Genomic DNA, 24553 nt, shown 5'->3' with positions numbered 1-24553 from the left:
CTGACATATACAGCTACAGTAAATATTAAACACAACCAACACCTACCCAGATTAACATAAAACTTCACACTATTTAGCTTTCTTGAATCACACTGATGGTTACTTCTTCTATGAAAAGTTTTATGATTTTTTTCCCCATCTACTTTCTTACCTTCCACCAAAATTCCTGTTGGCATCTCCATACCTTTTTAAACAATGATGTCATTTTTGTTGATGTGTATATGTATTTATTTCATCTCCCCGTGCTACTCATTTAATAGTTGTAGCCCTTATACCTTCATTATTTAGATTATAAACTGCTGAAATTAAGCTGTGTCATTTCCTTACTTCGCTTGCCTGTATTCCCTCGTTGAGTCTGATGAATCAGTCTTGACCCCAGATACCTGATTCTCTCCCTCCCCTATGAGGAGGATACTAGTAATGACAGCTCCTTTCTTGACCTGTCTTCTCCTGCATCCACAGCTCCACTATTGTCTCTACCCAAAAGGAGGGTACATTTCAAGCCCACTCCATCTCACATACCCTCCTCCCTTGACTGCAGGAGGTGTATCTGTTCAGAAAAATCCCTCCACATATCTTTGTATCTCTGGTATTGTTTTCTTAATAGAAAGTCTGGTCCTGACTGTCCCTGAGGTCCCTAGGATTCACAACTGTAAAAACATCCTCTAAAGTCTGAGCAATATAAGCTCCACCAAAAGAATTTCCAGGAGAGAAGGGGTCATAAAAATGACACATCAAATGTATTCTTCAAAAAATGGCCTTGTCATAAAAAAGAAAGACTGAGAAACACTGATCCAGGTTAAAGGAGACTAAAAACACAGGACAACTAAATGCAGTCTGTGATTCTGAATCCTGTAATGGAGGTTTTGAAAAAAAGCCACAAAGGACATTACTCAATAAATTGACAAGAATGGAATATGAATGGGAGATTAGTTAAAAGTTTTATGTCATTGTTAAATTTACTGAAGGGGATAAATAACTGTACTGTAGGTAAGAGAATCTTCTTTTTCTTAAATACACAATGAAATATTCAAGGAGAAGGTGCATGATGCATGAAATGTACTTTCAAATATTCAGAAATGTATGCATAGTTTTCATATATGTGTGTGTGTGCGTATTCATATAGAGAGAGAAAGGGGAGGCAGGGAGGGAAGGAGACAGAAACAGAGACAGAGAGAGGAGAGAGATCTCAAATGGGTCAAAATGTTAGTAGGTAAGTCTGGATAAAGGGTACATGGTTTTTACCATCCATGCAACTTTTCCACAAGTTTAGTTATTTTCAAATAAATACATTTTAAAAATGGACCATTGCCCGCTGTCCTGGATTTTACCTAAACTTTGAGACTTCTGCCTTTGATTCTTGCAGCTACCACCATCACCATACCCAAACCCCAGAAATGTGTAATGCCAGCTTTAAAAGTTATCTCACGTTCTGTCCCAGGCAAGAAACCTGGGATCCTCTGCACATTTCAACAGGATTTTACAAAATGCTGAAGAAGAGCACCACCCACTCCCCACCAACAATTTTTTTTTTAATTAAACACAACACAAAAAAAAAAGAAGGAAAAAAATCAACATGTTTACAGCATGGAACCCCTAATTTTTCTTATCTGGTGCCACCAGAAGACACCACCTGGTGTCTTCTGGCGTTTTGTGGTGTGAATTGGTTTGCCAGCACTTTGGCTGCTCTGTTCCCCAGTTACCATTCCTCCACCAGATTTCCATCTTCCAAAAATGTGTTGACATCTTTTGTCGTATCCTCTCTCCTTCTAGTCATCCTTAAGCACTTATTCTTTTTAAATCCTTTGTTTGAATAGTTTTATTGAAATATAGTTCACATACCATACAATTTACTCATTTAAAGTTGTGTAATTCCATGATTTTTAGTATACTCACAGACATGTGCATCACCACAATTTTAAAAACATTTTCATGACTTCAGAAAGAACCCTGTAACCTTTAGCTATTACTCGCCACCCTTCATCTCCCAGCTCTAAGCAACCATTAATCTACTTCCTGTCCTCTCTTGGTTTCCCTATTCTGAACATTTCACATGAATGGAATCATATGTGGTTATTTGTGACTGGCTTCTTTCACTTAGCGTAAAATTTTCAAGGTTCAGCCATGTTGTAGCATGTATCAGTGCTTTTTAATGCCAAAAATATTACACTGCATGGATATACTATATTTTATTTACCCATTCATCAGTTGATGGACATCTGGGTTGTTTCTGCCTTTTAACTCTTATGAATAATACTGCTATGAACATTTGTTTACAAGTTTTTGTGTGGACATATGTTTTCATTTCTCTTGAGTATGTACCTAGAAGTGGAGTTGCTGGGTCACATAGTAATTCTATGTTTAACATTTTGAAGCGCTGCCAGACTGTTTTCCAAAACAGCTGCACCGTTTTTCATTCCCACAAGCAGTGTATCAGGGTTCCAGTTTCTCCGCATTCTCACCAACACTTGTTTTAATCTGACTTTCTGTTTCTAGTCATTCTTGTGTGTGTGAAGTGTTATATCATAGTGGCTCTGGTTTTCATTTCCCTGATGGCTAGAGATGTTGAACCTCTTTTCACCTACTCTTTTTTTTTTCATCTACTCTTGCTTTTAATGGCATTTGGGGAAAGAGAGTAGATAAACAAGTGTGTTTTATCTACTGTGTTTAACTTGAAACACAATAGCGCATTTTAACTATGTGACAGGAAAAGTAAATATTTCTTGTAAATATTTGAAAACACATATAATGATGTCAAGTCTTTATCAACATGCACAGTTGACTACTTCTATTCTTTCTGCATGTTATAGTTACTGTGTGATTAAGGGAAAGCAATACTGTGCACTGAATTTGATCTGTAAGATTCCTTCCTCTATGGGGTTGAGGGAGGAATTCATTCAAATGACTCCTCAGGGTTGACTAAAAGGCAGAGCAGAACTGATTGCCAGAGCCTCTAAAGCACAATGCTTTTTTGTCACCAATGCTGTGTACATCTGTCGTGAATAACTGTGTACCACAGGTGATAAATATCAAAGAAATGTGAGAGCTTTGACATGGGCACATAGCATATGTCTTAAGAGATAGATGACAAGATGTTTAAATGGGCTTTTACACTTTAATCATAGTGTAAAAGATGGGATGTATCACACATGCCAAATGATAACTGTGAAAGCTGGGTGAGGAGTGTATGGGAGGTTACACTGTTCTGTCTGCTTTCGTGCATGTTTAAACATTTTTGTACTAAAAAGCTTTAAAAATAATAAAAGACGTAGAGTGACTCATAAGGAGAGGGAGGGAGCAAAACGATACCTGGCCAGGGTGATCAGTCCATCAAGACTAGAGTTTAGCTATCTCTCAATAAGGAAATTTCAGGAAGTGTAATTCCTTTGAGGTTGGGAAAGAAACTTCTTTCCATATAACAGGAAGGAAGAAGGAAAAGAGGAATGGGAAAGTTTTTTTGGTTTTTTTTTTAAGGATTTTGATGAAAATTTCCCATCTCATGACTTCTAGCTCCTCTGTGAATGGTGGTTTGGCACATCTGCTGAGCAAGTGGAGATGGCCTAAATTTGAGAAAAGTGAAGATTTGAATAGCACTGGAGAGAAAATGGACTAAGGAAACAGTGACCTAAGTTCCATTTGTTTTGTTCACATGTAAGCAAGCATGGAATAAGAATTTGTGGAATGGATGCATTATTTCCAGGTAGTATGAGGGCTGAATTTATCATGGCATCAGTAGACTTGCTTGTGAGATTTAATCCAATAGTCATCAGCTACTTATGGGAAGGTATTTCTGGAAAAGGCAGAGATAGGGGATTTTGCCAGACAGGAAGGATTAAAGGTGATTGGATGGGGCCTATTTGTAGTGGAGCTTTTTAAATGTTGATAGACCCCCAAGCCTACCTTGGAGAGAGAGAAAAAGAAGACAAGAGCTTGGCGGATAGAGGAAGAGTAAGTGGAAAAACGACCTAAAGTTGAAAAATTAACAAGTAGTATATAAGCTGGAAGGATGGAGGACGAGGCCAAAGGGTGGAATGTCAGACTGTATTATTCCAGATGGCAGGAGTGTTCCTGGTAATAAGCTCTACAGTGTGGCAGTGACTGCACTGGAATGGAAGGAAAAATGAGATGACGTAGGAACAGGGAAGCTGGGTTATTGACAGGTCTATCCACATGGAGGTTAGAGCCCTCCACCACTCCTCACCTCTTCATGTTCCCCACCCTGGGCCCCCTCCACCTTTTGTCCCTCTCCCGGGGGCTCCGTGGAATCTGCCTTCTCTCTGTGACCATAAGCTTCAGATATTGTAGGATCAATGTCATAACTCTGGATAAGAAAATAAAATTAGTGAGAGAAGGCTGTAGTGGACATCTGTTTTTGGTTTTTTGTTTTAACACCCAGTATCCGTAAGTCTTTCTGGAAAAACCACCTCAAGTGCTCTCTAGGATACTCACCCTATTTTTGAGTCCCAGTCTGTACAAGTAGAGTTGCCTTCCCTCTAGACCTCATTGTAAGGGTGGGTATGTGTGCAGCCTTGGCCAAAAAAAGGAGGTCCATGGTAAGCCCCCAAATGCCTGATACCCCAGTGCATAGTCTAGGACTCACCTCTGGTTCATGAGCTGCAGGTATCCTGGGGGAGGCGTACCACGGCTCCACCAAGGCTATTAATATCAGTGGTGGCACCTTCATCTTGACTGGTGAACTGTACACACTAAGGGCGATATCTTGTGTATTCCCATCAAGCATAGATGGAAAGAAAGCACCATGATCACCTTCCCCAAAGAGGGGGATGCCATCTTGATGACATCCTTGGAGATACTGTTTTAGTACTCAAAGACACCCCCATGCCTTTTTGATATAAGGCATCAGTGTGCTGTGCAGTTGTCTGGTCAGCCTCAAGGACATGGTGCTTGGATCAGATTGAGGAATGGGGCAGCAGGACAGGGTCAGGATATGGGAATGATGAGGCATGAACTTTGTTCCACCAGTAAGGACATTCTTTCTCTTCACTTTTTCTTACTTTCCCACTCACTTTAAGACATCTTTTGCTTACTCTCAGCTGTATTTTACCCTGGGAAGTAGGTGGCTGCCTGGTCAACATTCCTACCACTGACAGCTGAGTGGTGCTTTTCCTCCGCCAAAAAAAAAGTCATCAATTGAGCAGCCTGAAAAAATACCCAGGGAGGGGAACCACTTCCCCAGGGTGCCTTTCTAGTAAGGAAACCTCCATGTCAAGTTTAAAGTATGCTCTCCCGATACATTAACATGACCCACATAACAGATTCTTAAGCAGCTGCTGTGCTGTTCCTGGACCCTACGGCAACTAGTCCAGGGTCCAGCAGAGCAACACCTCCGCCCAAATAGTGCCATTCAGGGTTCAGCCCCCTGTAGGAGCCTCTGGTCACTGAGTTCTAAATAACGATTAAGCTGTTGTTTCTTCTTCAGCATTATTTTCAGAAAGTATACCTGTCCTTAACGCTCCTCAGGTATAAAAGACCTATCTTCTCTACTTCTCTAAAGGATATAAAACGTTCAGTGAGGGGGGGAGATGTGGGCTGCTATACATTTTCATTAAGGCTAAGCTAAGCGGCAGAAGACAAAGCCCATCTCCTCAAATTTCATCAGGGAGGAAATGGGCTTTGGGGCGGGGGGTGGGGTGGCGGGGTTCAGCAAGAACTCCAGAGGACTGGTCACCTTTTAGCCAAAGCCAAAGGAAGCAATCGGTAAGAGCTGAACTATCTCCTTCCTTTCCCTTACACATAAGCCCTGAGTTACCCAAAACCCATGCCCCCAACACAGTACACAGAAAAGATACACTATTATTAGATAACTATTTATTTGGGAGAATCAATAATCTCCACAAGGAAGGAGTTATTTCTGGATGGGAAGTCTTCCTCCCTGGGAATTCTGGAGAATTGTTTTCTGTCTGAAGAGTAGAGACCGATGTCCAAACACAGTGCCTTCAGCAGTGCTGAGAGCAGCCGTGGGTGCCTGGCCAGCTTGACGCCTGTGGGTGGGGCTTGGATGGGGCACAGGCTCCCCGTGGGACACTGGTGGGAGATGTCTGTGACATAGTTGCTGGTCCTTGAATGCCACAACTTTCTGGGGGTGTCTCTTCTTATCTCTGATCTGTCTTGTACTTGGAGGATAACTCTGGCCAGCAAAGGTAGGACTTGATATTTGATGGCAGGACTTGACATTTGTCACTTTACAGGAGGGAGCCCTGTAGTTGACAGGATGTCCCTGGACAGGTTCTGTCCGGACCTGCACTTCCGCCTTTTGCTGAGTTTTCCTCACCTGCACTGGAGGAGGACGGGGCCCTTGAGAGCAGGTGACATCAATTGCATGCTGACACCCCAGTTTCTCCTCTAGGAACTTCCCGTTGTCTGTCACGATTTTCTGAGCTTCAGTTGTCCCAGTAAAGGCAGCTTTACTTTTAACTAGGCCTCTGTTCTGCACAGTTGATATGGGGCTGCCCTTTTCCTGGGCATCTTCTTGACTTTCGTATTTTATCCCAGAATAAAGCCATTGCAAGAAGTGCATCATTCTTTTTCCGTTATGGCCTTCAGGAAGAGGCTGTCCCTTCTGTGATAGGGTCTGGGAAGACTTGCTCGCACGTGTCTGCCCTAGTACCTTCTCCTGAGTAGGGAAACTCTTCCTCCTAAGTTGGGATGTCCCCAAGCCTTTATCCCCTCCATCAAGCTCTTTTGCCTTGGGCTCCAGAGGGCTCACTCTCTTTGCAGTTGGTGGGAAGTTCTTATCCTGCTTAGGGGCCCAAGGTTTCTGCTGCTGCTCCATCCTGATTCCTCTGTCCTCCAAATGGACATGCAGCACCTGGGAAGCTCCCATGTCCCCACCTGAGACACCTTGGGCATGAGTCAGTGAGGCCTCGTAAGTCAAGTTATCTGAAGCAAGGGATGTGTCAGTGGGTTGGCCTTGAGCCTGGCTATGCTCCCTGTTCTCCAGTTTAAAGTTTAACTCACGGAACAGTTGTTCTTTAAGGTCTAATGATTTAGGATCTTGGCGAACTGGTAATTTGGGTGGGGGGCTTCCAGTGGTCATGGTAGTTTCTGCTTTATTCTCATTCACATTTATCATTTGGGCGCTCCCTGGCTTGCTAGTTGTCACCATGTCACTAGTTTTTAATTGAAGAGGATCAGGCTCCTCAGCCGCGAATACCTCCCTAGACAATCTGGGCATGGAAACAGGTTCTGACTTCTCCACCTTTTTGCCCCATTGCATTTCTCCTTTATCACTGAAACTCACACTCTTATGCTTCGGCTCATATCTGGCCCCAGCTTGCTTTGCAAGCAGCTTTTGGGGATATCTGTTGGCTAGTTGAGTCTGTCTAGGACCTGCTTTCCCTGTGATGGAGAGTGAAACAGACAGAGGAGTCTGTCTGGCATCCTTAATTCTCTGAACATCCTCTGCCAGCCTACGGTTGACATCAGAGCGTGATTGTCTCAGGACCCTCTGTCCTCCTTTGCCCACAGGTGAGGTGGCAGGGAGAGAACGATCCAGGACAGGGGCTGAATTTGTTGTTCCCGCTTTGTCTCCATGGAGGGATTCAGAGCTTCCTCTAAAGGACTTGAAGCTCCCAGATTTGGAGTCTGCCTCAGAAATCACATTGGTTGAGGAGGGCAAGTTGGCATGAGACAAGGACTGGGATGAGGCATCTTTCAATTTAAAGATCTGTATGGATTCAAGGACCTTGCGGGGAAGGGCCCACAACATCCTCATATGAAACCTTTTAATATGGGCTTCCAGCATCTGTTGTGTATTGGAATCAACAAAAGTCAGGTCCTGGAAGGTATTCAGGGAGTAGGCCACACCCACTGATGATGGCACACTTCTCTGTTTTGTTTGGGTGTGGGATTTCACAGAAAGAAGCAATGTTTGCTTGATAGCATGCCATGAATTATGCACAGTCCCAGGGAGTCGACCCTCATTTATTTCTCCAAACTTCTTGCTCAAATGTACTTTTAGGACATTTTGAAGTTGTCTCTGACCTAGACTCTCTGCTGACATCCTTGGATTTTTCTCTGAGAGACTCACCATCTGACTCTTTAGGTCTTTCTCAGAGTCATACCCCAGATCCTTACCTGAAGAGCTCTTTGGGTCATTCAACAGGTGATCTTTTGGGCCATTCTCTAGGCTGTGTCCCAGATCCTTCCCCACACCTTCCTCTAGCTGGAACATTTCTGAGCTCCTCTCATGGAAGCCTCCAGTTTGGCTCAATCCAACATTTCCATTTTTGCTACTCTGACCCTTAAACCCAGAGATCAGTGAGACTCCATTATTGCTCACCGACTCAGATGCCTCTGAAAAACCATTTGGAGGCAATATCAGTGACACAGACTCGTAGATTCTGCGGGGCAGGCCCCACCGGTGTTGGATGAGCCTCTTTCGAAGGTGATGCTCTAGTTTCTTCCGAACTTCATCACTGAGAGGAAACTCCCCAGGAAGGATGGAGATTGAAACATGGGCCTGGGGGGCCCGGTGGCGAGGAGTGTTAGGAGCTGATGGACAAAAGTCTTCCCAAGATCTTTGCACCACAGAGGGTAAACCCCACAAATTTTCCTGTTGTTTCTGCAAAATGTTCCATTCCAGCTGTTGAATTTCAGATGAGGAGAGAGACTGGGACTCATCCTGAGGTCTGTGGAAACTCACTCCACAGGTCCTGATCTGGGGTAGAGGATCAGACGGTATGACTGGGAGTGGAGACTGAGGGTCGGCCTGGGACTGGACCTGAGTGAGAGGTAGGGGCTGAGATTGAGGCAGGGTTTGAGGCAAGGGCTCAGGCAAGGACAGAGGCAGGGGATCAGGAAGCACTGGTGATTCTTGGCCTGTGGAGGCATTCGAGTTTCTATTGAAAATAAAGATTGAGGAACTGTCAGCCAAGACATGAACAGCAGAGGGCAAGGACTCGCTGTGCAGAGACGGGAGACCCCAGAAGAACTGGATATGTTTTTGCTGTAAATGGTCCTCCAGGGTCTTAGGATATGGGGGCTGCTGACACACATGCAGCTCCTCTGATTTGTCTCTGCTGCTCCAAAAGGGAAGGCAGACTGCCGAGTCATGCTTATCAGCAGTTGACTCTAACATTTTCCACGAAGAATTTCGTTGGTAGTCTGGCCTAAGTTGTTCTGGAAAAGAATCTTTTTCATTTTCCTTTTCCTTGCACATCAGGAAATCGCTCCTCTTTTGGACTTGTCTCTCCAGGAGTGCCAGGACATCAGGGCTGAGAAATGAGAGGTTACCAGGCTCTACAAGGTTGGCTGCAGGGTCTCCCCCAAAAGAGGCCTCTGAAGAATGGAGGTCAAGAAACTCCTGATTGAAATCACATTGTGCCAACGTGGAAGGGAACGAGTCTTTGGCATGAGCTTGCCGCCAGGAGAAGTCTGCAATTGACAGGCTTGAATGCTCAGTGCCTCTGATTGTTGACACACAAGTGGATAACCCACCAGAGCTATCTGGAGATAAGTTCTGTTCTGGAGTCACAGATTGAGTCACAGATAAAGTGCACTCTGGCTGTGGTGAAAGAGACAACAGAGTTGGTGGTGCATGATGACAAGCAAAAGAATCGGGGTGATTCATTGCCTGGGCCAAATCTGATAGGGGATTGATATCTTGGGAAAGGGTGGGGTCAAGAGAGAAAACGGTATCCGGAGACAAAGTGGCCTCTCGTGGGAGAACAGGATCTGCTGTCTGAGTGTCATGTGGTAGGAGAGGGGGAAAGGCAAGGGGTTGGGGTGGGGAATAGTCCACTGGGAATTCGGAATCCAAGGAAGGAAAAGGCTCTGGTGCCAGAGAATGACCCAATGGGGAGGGTGAAAAAGAGTCAACTAAGGGGGTCATTGGGCTAGGGGAGAGAACGGAGGGGGGCAGTGGGGAAGGCTCAAGAAGAGAGGCTGGTGTTAGGTCTCTTGGAGGGACTGTTGAGAAGGCAACGGACAGAGTAAATGACGACTCAGTCACAGGAGCTGTGGAAGCCAAGGGGGACACAGAGGAAGTAGAATCTTCCAGGGCCCCTGGGAGTAGCAGCCGATTGATCTCAGCAGTTGCATTATTACACGCCTCACAGAAGGGGTCTGGACATAAGAGCCGACGAATGCGGGTGTTGTCATCGTGCTGGCCCAGGAGGCTGCAGAAGACAGGAAGTACAAAGATGCAACCAGGACCAGAATAAGGAAAGGGGGACCTGCTGGCCTGGCAGGGGTGGGGTCATTTGAAGCCTGCTGCCTCTTCACATTGCTCCACATCCATGAGTTCACAACATGCTCAACAGCCCTCACCTCAAGGCCTTCATCACATACTCATTCCTGTGCTACCCCCTGCCATGACTACAGCAGGTTGCACTGAATCCCTGGAATTGCATAGAACATGCTAAGGAGGGATCAGGAAAGAAGGGGAAAGACTAGTTAGTCACCTTTTCAGAATAGAAATCACCTTCGTTTTCTCCTCTATTTCTGTCTGGTGACATCTCCAACCTGAGAAACCAGGAGAGTGGGTTATATGTAATGAAGGTAGAAGCATAGGTATAATAAAGGAGTCCCCTTACAGGAAACCCTTGGGGTCTTAGACTCTGAAAGACCCAAGAATTAGTAGATGAGGTCAAATGGTCAATGATATTAACATGTGTATGTTGCTTCTTGTAAAGTACTTTCACATGCATTTTATCTCATGTGATGCTCAAAACCACCATGTGAAGCCCAGAGATCAGTGTTGCCTTGGAGAGGGATCTGATCATCCAGGAAGTCAAAGGACTTTTACAAAGTCAGGACACAGAAGTTCTGACTCTTGGCATCTCACATGGCCACCTGTTGGGAAACACCCATTGCCCAGGTCCATCACTGGTTCATGCCCAGCGATGAGCAGAGCAGGGAATCTGAGCAGTGTCTCAGGCTCTGACTGCCCTCCCACAAGCCTCTCCTCTGAGAACTCTGGTTTCTGAGAGAAACTGTATCTAGCAGTTGACATCCTCAGAGATCAGGGACCTTGGATGTCATGGAAAAGGCAGGAAGGGTCACCCTTGGAGAGTTCAGCTGGGATAGGCAGAACCTTACCTTTCGGTGTTCCACCTTTCCTTCTCCTCTTGGCTCTGCCCTGACGCTGAGAACAAAAAGAAAAGAATGAAGGGCTGGGGCTCATTTCTCTCACTCCTCTCTAGGAAACTCAGATATTCATTATCCATGAATAATATGACTCTATTTTAATTAATAGAACTTTATGTTCCTTCCTTTTATCAATTTTAAAGGCTTAAAATGCTTTTGATATTTTTCTTCTTTGACAAACTCAAAGAAGGACTTTTGTCTATGAGATCCACACTTGATATTCTCAGTCAGAAGTCATCTGCCCAAGGAGGGCATAGCATCTGAGGCCAACAGTCACGTCCATGTCCCTCAGATGGGACCCTGTATCCTGGAGCTCAGGCTCCAGCCTCTGCTCAGAGGCTCAGCATTGCTGCTCTGATCAGCCCAGCACAAAGGAAGGCTTTGTCGAGTGATGCCTGATGTGAGAATGTACTCATGATCAAGCATTAGGGAACTCTGTTCTCCTGCAGAGATCCCACACTCTGTAAATAACCCAACCTAGGGCCACAAAATTGCTGTTTGGGATTTTATCCTGGAATCTCCAAACACTCAGATGGGCCACAGGCTTCAACTGGAAGCTTAGTCCTCCCTGAACCCCTAGCCCTGCCTGGCTTCTTTCCCTAGGAGGATGATGTTCTATCCTCTCCTTGAAATTCCCACCTTAGGTGTCTCTCTGAGCCAACCAATCTCATTTTAAAATGTGGGAATAGAAATGGAAACAACAACAAAGAATCTCTGTTGGGGGCTCACCCAGGGCTGCTTACCTTTCGGATGTCTTTGGTTTTACTGAAGGTAGGTGAAAATGGCAAGCTCACCAGGTACCACAGCAACAGAAGAAGCAACACCAACTCGCACAGGACGATGAGGTTTCGGTAAATATCCAAGGATGTTGAGTCACAGCTCAGACATGGGTCAATAACGCTGTTCAAAAATGAGAGAACATTCCATTCTCTGAATCCCATTTCTGAACCGCAAGACTGCCTGAACACACTGAGCACTGAGAGTGCGAGTGCAGTCCCAGGCCTGCATCACAGAGCACTGAAGAGTCACAAAGGGTTTCTGAGTGTGGGGGAGGGGACAACATGGAGAGGGTGTGTCCACAGCCCCTCCCCCACCCACCAGTCCAGCAGACCCTTCCGCCCCTGCTGGGCCTTCCAGGTCCCTCTGCCCTACCCTGCCATCCTATTTTCCAACTCCATCCTTTCATGGTTTCATATATTTACAGTAATGAAATTTTCTGCTTGTCCCATCTGTAACCCAGATACTACCTGGGTCCCCTTTACTGTTTGATAGAAACTTGACTTGGGTCTCACCAACTCCACTGCCTTAAGTGTCTGAAATACTGTCTGGAATTTTTGCTTGTACCCACACATTTATACTCAGGATCATATACGTCCTTAAATCCATCTTTCCTATAGAATCTTTTCACTACACAAACCCAGTTATAAAGAACTTAAAAGTTCTTTTATCCTGTTTTCTAAATGTTGAATAGGGAATTTTGCTTTGTGTTGCAGTCAGCCATTACCATCTTCAGTCAGAGGGGCTGACTCAAATAATTAAAATGAATAATTCATTATTCAACATTCACAAAACTAAAGTTACTATAAAATAAATGTAAATAATTAAACTTAAACGAGATCTTGAGGATAAGTCCGTAGCACTTATTTTTCTGAAGTCAGTGAAACTTAAACTGCATAAAGACTTTTAGGACATGCGACACAGACACACACACACACACACACACACACACACACACACACACACCCTTTGACAAACCAATCTGGTATTTTCAAATCTACGAATAAAGTGTTTTCTCATTTTATTCCAATCTTCCATCTTTCGTTTTGACCCTAGTTCTTCTTACGCTACCTAAAATACAGACAGGCCCTGCACTCTACATCAATTTTCTAACATGTGCACAAATCCCTGACCTCGTCAGTTTGGGCTGCCATAACAAGACACCATAGACTGGGTGCTTAAACAACAAACACTTATTTCTCATAGTTCTGGAGGCTGGGAAGTCCGAAATGAAGGCAACAGCAGATTCTGTGTCTGGTGAGACCTACTTCCTGGTTCGTAAACAGCTGTCTTCTCCCAGCAACCCTGCAGAAAAAGTGGGTGAGAGAGCTCTGTGAGGTCTCTTCTATAAGAGCACTAATTCCATTCATGAAGGCTCCACCGTTAGGACCTAATCACCTCCCAAAGGCCCCATCTCCTAATACTATGATATCATATTGGGCTTAGGGTTTCAACATATGAGTTTGGTGGGACACAAATATTCTGTCCATAACACTACCCAAAGGCTGTGCTAAGTCCTCTGGTGGCAGGGTGGGACCTAGGAATGTCAAAGCCTTAGAGAACAATCAAGTCTTGAGCAGCCTTACCTGATTATCCTTGTGGGCCCTGTAAATCTTTTCTTAAGTGTGCCTTGCCACAAAGGTTGAGAAGCTCTGCTCTATATAATCATCCCCATAAATGTTTGAAAATCAACTACCTGTCGTGCTTTTTTTCAGGCTCCTCTTGTCAGGTTTAAATAATCCCAGTATTTCCCTCCCCTCTTCCTACATCTTCCTTTCTAAACTCTTTACCTTCATGATAGCTGTTCTCTGAACTGTCTCCTAATTTCTCATGTCTTTCTTAAACTGTGATGCCCTCTATTTGACACCCATGGCCTAGCACAGTTACTCGATCTCCTGTGAAAGGGTTAGACAGCCTTCAAACCCACAGAGTCTTCTTTCAATTATGCAGGAACAGGTAAGCTACACTGAGGATAAAATCTGCCAAGAGGCACCACTTCCTCCTGACCTTGATATGCAGCCTCAGCCAAGTTTTCATTTAATAAATATTTACTGCTGGAAACTAGGAGACACAAGTACCTGTAAGTCACAGCCTCTGTCCTTAAGGACCTCATGGTGCAGTTTTCGGGGAAAGCCCTACACAGGTCAAGAGTTACATAACGGCACAGGAGAGGTCCCCCATGGCATTTGTGAATTGGCAAGTGATCTCTGGAACAGATCAGAGAAGGGACAGATGCTATGGGTGATAACTGCTCAGACATTTTATGCTCCTTAGGAAGGTATCCCTGCATGCCTCTCCAATTTTCTGATACAAATTAACGATTCTTGGAGAAGATGGTTAAAGAAGAGCTTTTCTCTTTTAAAAGGGCACATGTTGGCTAGATCCTTACATACATGTGTGTGCCTTGAGTGTAAAACTTACAAGAAGTTTCAATAAAAAGGCTTTTCCCAAAATGTTAATAAGATTCCTTTTCAGAACGTGGTAGAGCTCCTTCAAAATTTAAAGAAACAAAGGACTAAATGTACGGCACTTTTTTTCCTTTTTTTTTTTTTTTTTTGCTTTTTGTACCAACCACAAATAAACTCCATTGGTATTTAGTAGGAGAAGTTCACAGCACTTATCCTTCCTAGACTAACATCAATTATAAATTTATTTGTCTAATTTGTAAAACATTTTGCTTTCAGCGATCTCAGTGGATTTTCACAAACATCCTGTGATGTAAACAGTACAGGTATTATTGTGCCCATTTTATCAGTGAATAAAACTGAAGCTCAGAGACTGGAAGAAACTTCCTTAGATCGTTCAGCAAGTAAGTAGTAGAGCCCTGACTACTAAATTCCCCACATTCTCAATGCTACTATTTTAAACAATATAAATAAGTGACTTCTTAAAAAGTATGCCCTGGTACTAAAATTAAAGTGGTTATGTGATTGAGAATATTCACTTTATCCATTAAATGATGCCAAATTTGGGAAGTAAAGAAAAGCTATTTTTGGCATCCTATCACCTCTTAGGTACCTTTTCCTTATCATTCTTAGCACCAGTATCTTGATGAGTTTTCTCCATTGCCCTCTTAAAACCTACTTTCAAGAACTCTATTACATATGACTCTCAGTAAGGTATAAATGAATAATAAAAGTTTAAAATGTCATCCCTCCCAGGAACACATTTCACACATTTTACATATGTCTAACCCCAAAGCCTTGTAATAAAGCTCTCACCTGAGCATGTCAGGCAGCCATCCTGAGGTGGCAGTGGTGGCTTTCAGTAGAATGAGATCTTCTCCTCTCCCCCCAATGACATCTTCCCAGTTGACCTTCGTCACCACACAGAAGTCTGGTCCCAGATTTCAGCGTGCACATGGTTAGATTATCCCCAAGGAAGAGTATTTTCCAACAGCTCTACTAGAATAGTACGCTGCCTATTGGAGGAGACTCAGTAGGGATAAGTCGTTTGTCTAGGATTGTCACATGTCCTCAGTGCTCTCGCTCACATCCTGGCCACGGTCCCAAGGATGAGCCACGTAGAGGGAGCTTTTTTTCGGTTACCAAAAAGCCTGAAGAACAACAGATTCTAGAGCAGAATCCTTTAAAACTGCACTTAACACTGCCGCTTTAAGATGTTCTTCATTCATACACACACCACACTTTCAACTGAACTCTACCATGTAGTATTTCTAGTAGAAATATCAAGAAAATAAGGCATTGCCTCTGCCCTCAGGCAGGTCATAGTTCAGTAAGGCCTGCAAACAACTATAATAAAGTGATACGAACTATAAAAGAAGTAGGAATAAGAACACAATGAAAATACAGATAAAGGAGCAATTAATTCTTCCGCCAGGAGGGAGACGAGAGATACGCAGGGCAACTTTCAGACGTGGTGCCCACTGAGATGGGCCTTGTGAGGTCACCCCTCCTCCTCTCCATCCTTGCCCTGGCCCTCTTCCTGTTCTTCACCCCCTTCCTCCTCATCCTCCTTTGCTTCTTTCTTTAGACTTTAATTTTTAGAGCAGTTTAAGGTTCACAGCAAAACTGAGCAGAAAACACAGAGCTCCCATATGCCATCTGACCCCCCAACACCCCTCCACACACACACACAACCTCTCCCACTATCAACATCCAGCACCAGGACTTCCCTGGTGGCTCAGTGGTTATGCCTGCCAATGCAGGGGACATGGGTTTGATCCCTGGTCCAGGAAGACCCTACATGCCATGGAGCAGCTAAGCCTGTGCACCACAACTACTGAGGCAGTGCTCTAGAGCCTGTGAGCCACAACTACTGAGCCCACAAGCCACAACTACTGAAGCCCACATACCTAGAACCCATGCTCTGCAACAAGAGAAGCCACTGCAATGAGAAGCCCATGCACCGCAATGAAGGGTAGCCCCCACTCACTGCAACTAGAGAAAGCCTGCGCGCAGCAAAGACGACCCAACACAGAGGGGAGGGGAGGGGAGGGGAGGGGAGAGGAAGGGAGGGAGGGAGAAAATAAAAAAAAAAAAATCCAGCACCAGAGTGGGACATTTGTTACAATCATACCTACATTGACACAGCATTATCACCCAGAGCCCATAGTTTACATGAGTTTAGACAAGTGTATAGTGGCATGTATCTACCATTGTAGTATCATACAGAGCAGTTTCACTGCCCTGAAAATCCTCTGTGCTCTGCCTCTTCACCGCATCCTCCACCCTAACCCCTGGCAACCACCAATCATTTTTACTGTCTCCTGTGTTTTGCCTTTTCCAGAATGTCATATAGTTGAAGTCATACAGTGTGTATGTTGTAGCCTTTTCAGATTGGCTTCTTTCACTTAGTAATATGCATTTAAGTTTCCTGCATGTATTTTCATGGCTTAATAGCTCATTTTTTTCAGTGCTGAATGAATACTATTCAGTTGTCTGGATGTACCACAGTTTATTTACCCATTCACCTTAGACATCTTGTTGCTTCCCAGTTTTGGCACTTATGAATAAAGCTCCTATAAACTTTTTAAAAAACAAACACGTTGTTGAGGCATAATTCACATACCACATAATTCACCCATTAAAAGTGTACAGTTAAATGACTTTTAGTATATTCACAATGTTGTACATCCATCACTACGATCAATTTGAGAACATTTTCATCACTCTAGCCTTCACCCTTCAATCTCATCACTCTCCCCAGCCCTAGGTTACCACTAATCTACTTTCTCTATAGATTTGTCAATTCCAGACATTCATATAAATGGAATTATACAATATGTGGCCTTTCATATCTGGCTTCTTTCACTGAGCATAATGTTTTCAAGGTCAGTCCATGTTGTAACAGGTATCAGTACTTCACTTCTTTTCATGGCAAGTAATATTTCATTTTATGGATATACCACATTTTGTTTATACACTGATCAGTTGTTGAACATTTGGTTTGTTTCCACTTTCAGCTATTATGAATAAAGCTGCTATGAACATCTGTGTACACATTTTGGTGCAGACATATGTTTTCATTTCTTGCTTATTCATTTTTGCAATAACTTAAAGTCACACTTCGTCTAAGTTTGTTGTTTTCTGAGATTTTGGTAATATAACCATACCAGACTCCCTATGAAATGAAAGCTTTGGAGTCTAAATGCAGTTTTTGTCAAATGTCTGGGTGCATCAATTTGCCCTCCTGCCAACACTCTCAAAATTAGCCCTTGAGTCAGCAGGAATTATGGTGATGCATAATGCTTAACATTTAAAAGTAATGAACACCTTATGTTCTCAAGTTCCTATTCTTAGAAAATCAGAAGAGGGTGTGGGAAGAGAAAGTGAAATCCAGCCCAAGTGAACATGAGCAAACCTATAACATGTATAAAAGTGCATGTCTGGTCACACTAAAGCACTGGGCATGTGCCTGAGGATGAGAGTAGCAAAAAAAATGAGGCTGAAAAAGAAGGGGACTCAACTGCGAATGACTTTGAATGACAATTTAAGAAGCCTGAACTCTGGACCAAGGCAGTGGGAAGCTAAGGTTTTCATAACCAGAAGAATGGCATTCCCAGATCTCTGTTTTGGGAAGATGACTGGCAAGGTGACTGAGAGTTAGGGGAAAACATGCAAATTATATCACATAGGACTTTTTCTCTTGCAGATGATAGAAAACCTAATGAATTCTAGCTTGAGCAAAAATTTTAATTTATTGGCTTCTATTTCTCTACAACACAGGAGCAGATTCAGCTTCTGACTTGCTACCTCTTGGTTCTGCTTTCTTGGTGTTGACTCATTCTCAAGCCACTTCTCTTATAGTCCCAAGATGGCATCCACCCAGGAAAAACAGAATTGTTGTCCCAGTTTCTCAACCAAAGTCCCAACATTCAAGTGACTGGGACCAGCTCAGGTCATAAGAACACCCATGAAATAATTACTAGGAACCAGAGAATACTACTGGCCTAGTCTAGGTCAGTGCTACTCAAAGTGTGGTCCGTGGGCCAATGCCTGTTTCCACATTTTTGTTACCATCTGCAACAAGATAAGTATAGACAATGGAATATTACTCAGCCATGAAAAGAAACGAAGTTGAGTTATTTGTAGTGAGGAGGATGGACCCAGAGTCTGTCATACGGAGTGAAGTAAGTCAGAAAGAGAAAAACAAATACCATATGCTAACACATATATATGGAATCTAAACAAACAAACAAAAATGGTTCTGAAGAACCTAGGGGCAGGACAGGAATAAAGACACAGAGAATGGACTTGAGGACACGGGGAGGGGGAAGGGTAAGCTGGGACGAAGTGAGAGAGTGGCATGGACCAAATGTAAAATAGATAGCTAGTGGGAAGCAGCTGCATAGCACAGGGAGATCAGCTCGGTGCTTTGTGTCCACCTAGAGGGTTGGGATAGGGAGGGTGGGAGGGAGACGCACGAGGGAGGAGATATGGGGATATATGTATATGTATAGCTGATTCACTTTGTTATACAGCAGAAACTAACACACCATTGTAAAGCAATTATACTCCAATAAAGATGTTAAAAAAAAAAAGGTAAGTATAGAAACTGAGGATGGTTAGAAACTTGTTCTGCAATTTGAGAGAGTAATTAAATTTAATAATAAAAACTGAGGCTTATATTTTGTATGTCATAGTTCATCTGTCATTTTTCCAGTGATTCATTTTTACCAGATTTTATACAAGTACCAGTCCACAGTGGATGGGGGTGTGGGAGATGAAGCAAACTGGTCCTTCACCACAGATAGTCTGAGAAACCGTGGTCTCATATACATGGTCCACTGTGAAGCTTGCGGGTGAATCAACATTCTGGAAGCACACAGGGAGACTTTGGGGAGCTCTTTCCCCCTCGCCATGAAAGAAGGCAAAAATAAATGTCCACTATAAGCGGGATCTTGGTTGGAGAGAGGAAGCACATTCCCAGACTTACTTTAGCTCTCTTATTTTCTCATGCTTTTTTCCACGTTGACCTGCCCTCTTCAAAGTCCCTAGTAAGAACTTACTCTGCATAAGCTTTGGATATGGCCAGTTTAATAGGCTACACATTACATGGGCATTCACCTACCTTGCCCATTAGAACTTTTATTACTAGAATCAAAGCATTTGAATGGCTCTCTTAAGCCATTAAGAGAAAAACAACTTCGAGCTAGACTAACAGAAGGTAATTACTAAGCTGAGCCAAATTCCTCTGCCATGCTCTTGGCACTGAGGTACGGAAACTCTACAGCCCTATACGAAGTCTGAAGGAAAAAAATGTTTTATACAAATTTCAGGGGTCTGAGTTTCTCATTAAAAATACATTTTAGAAAGTTGTTTTAAGTTAACTTGCTAGGGCAGTTATAGGGCAAGGAAACGGGTGTAGCAATTTGTCAAATTGCAGCTTTCATCTCTCTTTTAAAATAATATGGAAACAATAAAAACACAATTAAAACTAAAATTAAAAAAGCATAATCTGAAAGAGTGTTTTGATTTTTTTCTAATGAAAGCTCTGCAATTAATGTTTTGCTGGAGAGCAACCTGTGTTTTTAATCTCACAAAGGGCTAATAAATGCTCAGAATTTGAGATGTCTGCTAAAACTCAGAGCTGGAAGTGACCTTGGAGAACCTTCTAGTCTGGCTTTCTCATTTTACAAATTGGAAACTGAGGCCAGAGCAGGTTTATTTATTTTTTCCTTAATCCTTTCTTTCGTGTGTGTGCGTGTGCGTGTTTTCTCTTGGTGTCTGCAGATAATTTAGTCACTCAATATAGGACTTTCTTCTTTCCAGTATGAAGACAAGGACTCAACAAACACCAAATTTTATGCAGTACTACCTCGAAATCTGCAATTTTTGCCTAAGTGAACTTCACAAACCATTGAGAGAGTAATGCTTTTTTGTGAAAACCAAATGGAAATACAGCATGTGCCTTCATGCCTTCTGCCATAAAATAAGCTGAATGCAACTTCAATATTCCTTGGTGACCCCAGCTTAGTCTAATAAACAGCTGTGATACTGCAGAGGAGCAGGTGTAGGTGGTCTGGGACATGGACACAAATGTGCATTGTCTCCAGCAGTGCCCCACAAACCTGCTATCATTTTAAAAATCCATCACCTGTATTTTAGGAGCTTCCCTCTTTTTCATAAAAACACAACTGTTGGTCAAATATACATACGCAGTGCAAAACTGACCTATGACAGAACTGCCTTTAGCAGGTCACAGGGCTACCCTAAAGAGTTAATGTAGTTTGGATCACTTGTATCCCCTCAGGGGATGAAGGAACGACAGGAAGGAAATGGAATATAACAAATAATATAAGATTTGGTGGGTACTTAATATGTTCCCCAAACTTTCATTCATTTCATTTCTTAACTGTCTTGTGAGAGAAGAAATATTTCTCTCACTTCACAGATAACAAGACTGAGCCCCAGAAAGATTAAATAACTTGCCCAAGGCCATAAGAGCTAAAAAGTGAAAAAGTAAGGATTTGAACCAAGCTTGCTTTTGTCCCAGACGTGCTTCTTCAATCCACACAATACTGTCTCAGAGAGTAGAGTCACTGGGTCTTGACCACTGACTTCATTTTAACAGGCCAGGAGCTATATTTTGCTGTATAACAAACCACCCCAAAAATGAGTGGCTTAAAACAATGAACATTTTATTTGCTCATAATTCTGCAGTCTGGGTTGGGCTTGGCTGGGTGATCCTTCTGTTGATCTTACTGATGGCTACTCACGTGGATTCATCCAGCTGGCAGGTCAGCAGGGGCCTGGGCTTGACTGAGATACTGGGATGGCCAGGCTTGTCTCTCAGGGCCTCTCCCTCCTATGTGGCTTTTCTGACAGCCTGTCCACATAGCTCTAGCAGGCTAACAGAATTCTTATAAAGCAGATCATGGCTCTGAACAGAACAAAAGGAGAACTTCTTAAGGCTTAGAACAAGAACTAATAGAGCATCACTCTGCCACTTCCAGTTAATTAAAATAAGTCACACTCCCAACTCAGGTTCTAAGAAAGAGGACTACACAGAGGCAAATACTGGGAGATCACGGGGGGCCAACAATGTAACAGTGGTCGCTATACTCTTCTTGAACTGTGGCACAATCAACTGTAAAAGTTGCTGTTTCTTCTATACCTTCCCTTTTTCTTATGTCCAGTTTTTCACTCTTTTCCTGTTTGTTTCTCCACTTTCTCCTACCATTTCTTAGCTTTTCTGCATTGTAACTGGCCTTCCCTAGGCAGCCACAAATAAAGGATGCCTCTCCTTCAGAGCAGTGAACTGACCAATCGCATCTTGTCAACCCTATTCTTCAGGTCATCAGTCTTTGCAGCTGAAGTGTTCTACTGACAGAGGTTTCTTTGTCTAGGTTGTTGTTTCATTTTGCTTTGCTTTATAAACTGGGTTCAAAGCTGGAAGTCTAATTTAAAGGAAATAGGACATTACTGCCTCAAGAAGCAACTTAAGTGAGTACATTTAAAACCTTCACCCTTATAAATAAAATTTAGAATCTATGATACTCCTCTTCAGTTTTACCTGCAAGAAGGCAAGATGTCCAGTTCAATGGCCAAGGCAACAAATCAATGCTTATCATGTTTTACATGCTTTAAATTCCTTTAGCAGTCATTCACCAGGGCAGAGAAGGAAGAGAGGCCTGTAGGAATCAGATAATTTCCAGCATTACAATTCTAGTTCACAGCAGGTTGCTTCTTACACACAGCTAAAATGAGATCAGATTAAATTTCCATTGGATCATTCAACCTGTCTGATCACTGCTTTCTGCTGTCAGGAGAGTTTCAAGAGTACTAAGAATTAGGGCCAGGAGAACTTGCTGTACAGATACCACAAGCATGAAGAGGGCAAAGGAAGTAAGAGAAAAAAATTGTAAACACCCAAGGTGAAAATTCTTGCAGAAGGGGATCATGGGTTTCCATTGGAAATACTGAGGAATTAAAATGAAAGTTAAAATAAAAGTTGAAATGTCAATTACCCTTCAAGTGTTTCCAAATCCGTTCACTGACAATGTTTATCATTGTGTCTTTTATTCTGCTCCCTGAGGCCAGTCACTGGATCCTTGATTGTTGGATTACGTCTCCACCAGACATTTAGGTGCCAACATGAAAGGGGATTACAGTTAACTTGGCTATGAATTGCTCAAGTGAAGGTGGCAACTGAGATAAAATGTCTTTGTTACTATTTTAGACTAATTCATTGACTCTAATCTGCGTTCTGTCGTCACAAACATCGAAAGTTGATGGAAAATGGGTGTAAATTCATACATAAATGAATAATACACAAACTCATTACAACCCTCATAATGATATACAAAAGTCCAATAAATATTCCAAGAAGTCCAATAAATATTATATGAAAATTTGGAGAATCTGACTAGATTCTGATGTTCTCAGGAAGAAAAAATTGATAAGTTTATCAAAGAAATTTTTGAATGAAGTATATGAATGGGTCTAGCCACACTAGATATTTAAATACAGCATAAAGCTGAGCTGAAAGGAGTGGTGCCCACCAGCACCAGTGTCCATATGGTGGGGAGAGCTCCAAGGGTGGCTGCCGCCAGTTGACTCTGTCCCCAGGGTGAGCTGCAGTCGTCACCATCCCTCACCCCATGCCTCTCTGGGAAACTCTCCAAGACCAGTAAGCATTTTTTTGTGAGAAGTCTCTTTTAAAACTGCTTTTGCTATATCCCATAAATTTTGGCATCAACATGTCTCATGGTCTCTGCCTGAAGGACAGGGCCTGGATCTGACCCCATCTCTTCATCACAACCTCCACTTCTCCCCCTGGACCAGCCTTCACCACCCTCAGCCTCAAGTCACCTGTCATGGTCTCCCACACGAGCGCCACGCTTTTTACCCTTTTGCTCACATGTTAGCTTCTGCCCTTTTATATGGAAAATAAACTCTCTATGGTGAAAAAAAAATAAGGCTATGATAATTAAAATAAGACACTACAGAAAGAAGAAAAAATATAAAGATATAGAACACACACTAGACAGTCCAGAATTGATTTTTTTCCATACAAGAATTTGACAGAAAACAAAAGTGACATCACCAGAAAGGAAGAACTATTCATTAACTTGTGCAGGAATAACTGGGTAGGAATTTAAGGAAAATAAAATTAATTTAGACCCATCTTTCATAGTGTATGACAAAATAAATCCCAGATATATTAAAAAGTTAAATATTTTTAAAACATCCTTTTCCAAATGCCCACTCAAACAAGGTATTAGATCTGTGAATTTAAAACCAAGGATGACTTCCTAAGCTTAAAATCTTTTAAGAAATCATAAGACAGGGCTTCCCTGGTGGCGCAGTGGTTGAGAGTCCGCCTGCCGATGCAGGGGACACAGGTTCGTGCCCCGGTCCGGGAAGATCCCACATGCCATGGAGCAGCTGGGCCCGTGAGCCATGGCTGCTGAGCCTGCACGTCCAGAGCCTGTGCTCCGCAATGGGAGAGGTCACAGGAGTGAGAGGCCCACGTACAGCAAAAAAAAAAAAAAAAAGAAAGAAATCACAAAACAAAAGACCAACTGTTCAGACTACCTAAAATTTAAAACTTCTATTTGTAAAAAAAAGAGTAGCAAAATCAATTTTTAAAAAAAGAACAACAGCAGATTGAGAAAATGCATTATTTTACTATTACAGCAATAGCAAACATTTTCACATTTATTTTTAATTTTTTAAAAAATTTTTGTTGGGCTTCCCTGGTGGCGCAGTGGTTGAGAGTCCGCCTGCCGATGCAGGGGACAAGGGTTCGTGCCCCGGTCCGGGAGGATCCCACGTGCCGTGGAGCGGCTGGGCCCGTGAGCCATGGCCGCTGAGCCTGCGCGTCCGGAGCCTGTGCTCCGCAACGGGAGAGGCCACAACAGTGAGAGGCCCGCGTACCACAAAAAAAAAAAAAAAAAAAAAAAAAATTTTGTTTATCTTTGGCTGCGTTGGGTCTCCATTGCTGAGTGTGGGCTTTTCTCTAGTTTCGGCGAGTGGGGGCTACTCTTCATTGTGGTACACGGGCTTCTCATTGTGGTGGCTTCTCTTGTTGCAGAGCACAGGCTCTAGGCGTGCAGGCTTCAGTAGTTGCAGTACGCGGGCTCAGTAGTTGTGGCTCACAGGCTCTAGAGCGCAGGCTCAGTAGTCGTGCTGCAGGGGCTTAGCTGCTCTGCGGCATGTGGGATTATCCTGTACCAGGGCTTGAACCCGTGTGCCCTGCA

The 24553-nt window shown here is 43.1% G+C and overlaps 1 protein-coding gene and 1 long non-coding RNA gene across 2 annotated transcripts in view; one reads left to right on the top strand and one right to left on the bottom strand.

Annotated features, from left to right (window-relative positions):
* LOC141278984 (uncharacterized) overlaps window positions 1-20243 on the top strand; it is a 34104-nt gene extending 13861 nt beyond the window's left edge. The window contains exons 3-4 of the long non-coding RNA XR_012332576.1: window positions 14571-14695; window positions 20121-20243. This is a non-coding gene — a long non-coding RNA (uncharacterized lncRNA). The remainder of the gene's footprint in view (window positions 1-14570; window positions 14696-20120) is intronic.
* LOC101315521 (spermatogenesis-associated protein 31D4) overlaps window positions 5810-24553 on the bottom strand; it is a 207807-nt gene continuing 189063 nt past the window's right edge. Inside the window, exons 6-9 of the mRNA XM_033858207.2 lie at window positions 11853-12009; window positions 11062-11107; window positions 10425-10485; window positions 5810-10139 (exon numbers count right to left, since the gene is read on the bottom strand). Of these exons, the coding sequence (XP_033714098.1) occupies window positions 5867-10139; window positions 10425-10485; window positions 11062-11107; window positions 11853-12009 (4537 nt within the window). The 3' untranslated portion in view covers window positions 5810-5866. The remainder of the gene's footprint in view (window positions 10140-10424; window positions 10486-11061; window positions 11108-11852; window positions 12010-24553) is intronic.

Source organism: Tursiops truncatus, chromosome 6, assembly GCF_011762595.2.
Source record: "Tursiops truncatus isolate mTurTru1 chromosome 6, mTurTru1.mat.Y, whole genome shotgun sequence".
Lineage (NCBI taxonomy): Eukaryota > Metazoa > Chordata > Mammalia > Artiodactyla > Delphinidae > Tursiops > Tursiops truncatus.
The sequence above is the reverse complement of the archived record's forward strand: the minus strand, read 5'-3'. Positions and strand labels throughout refer to the sequence as shown.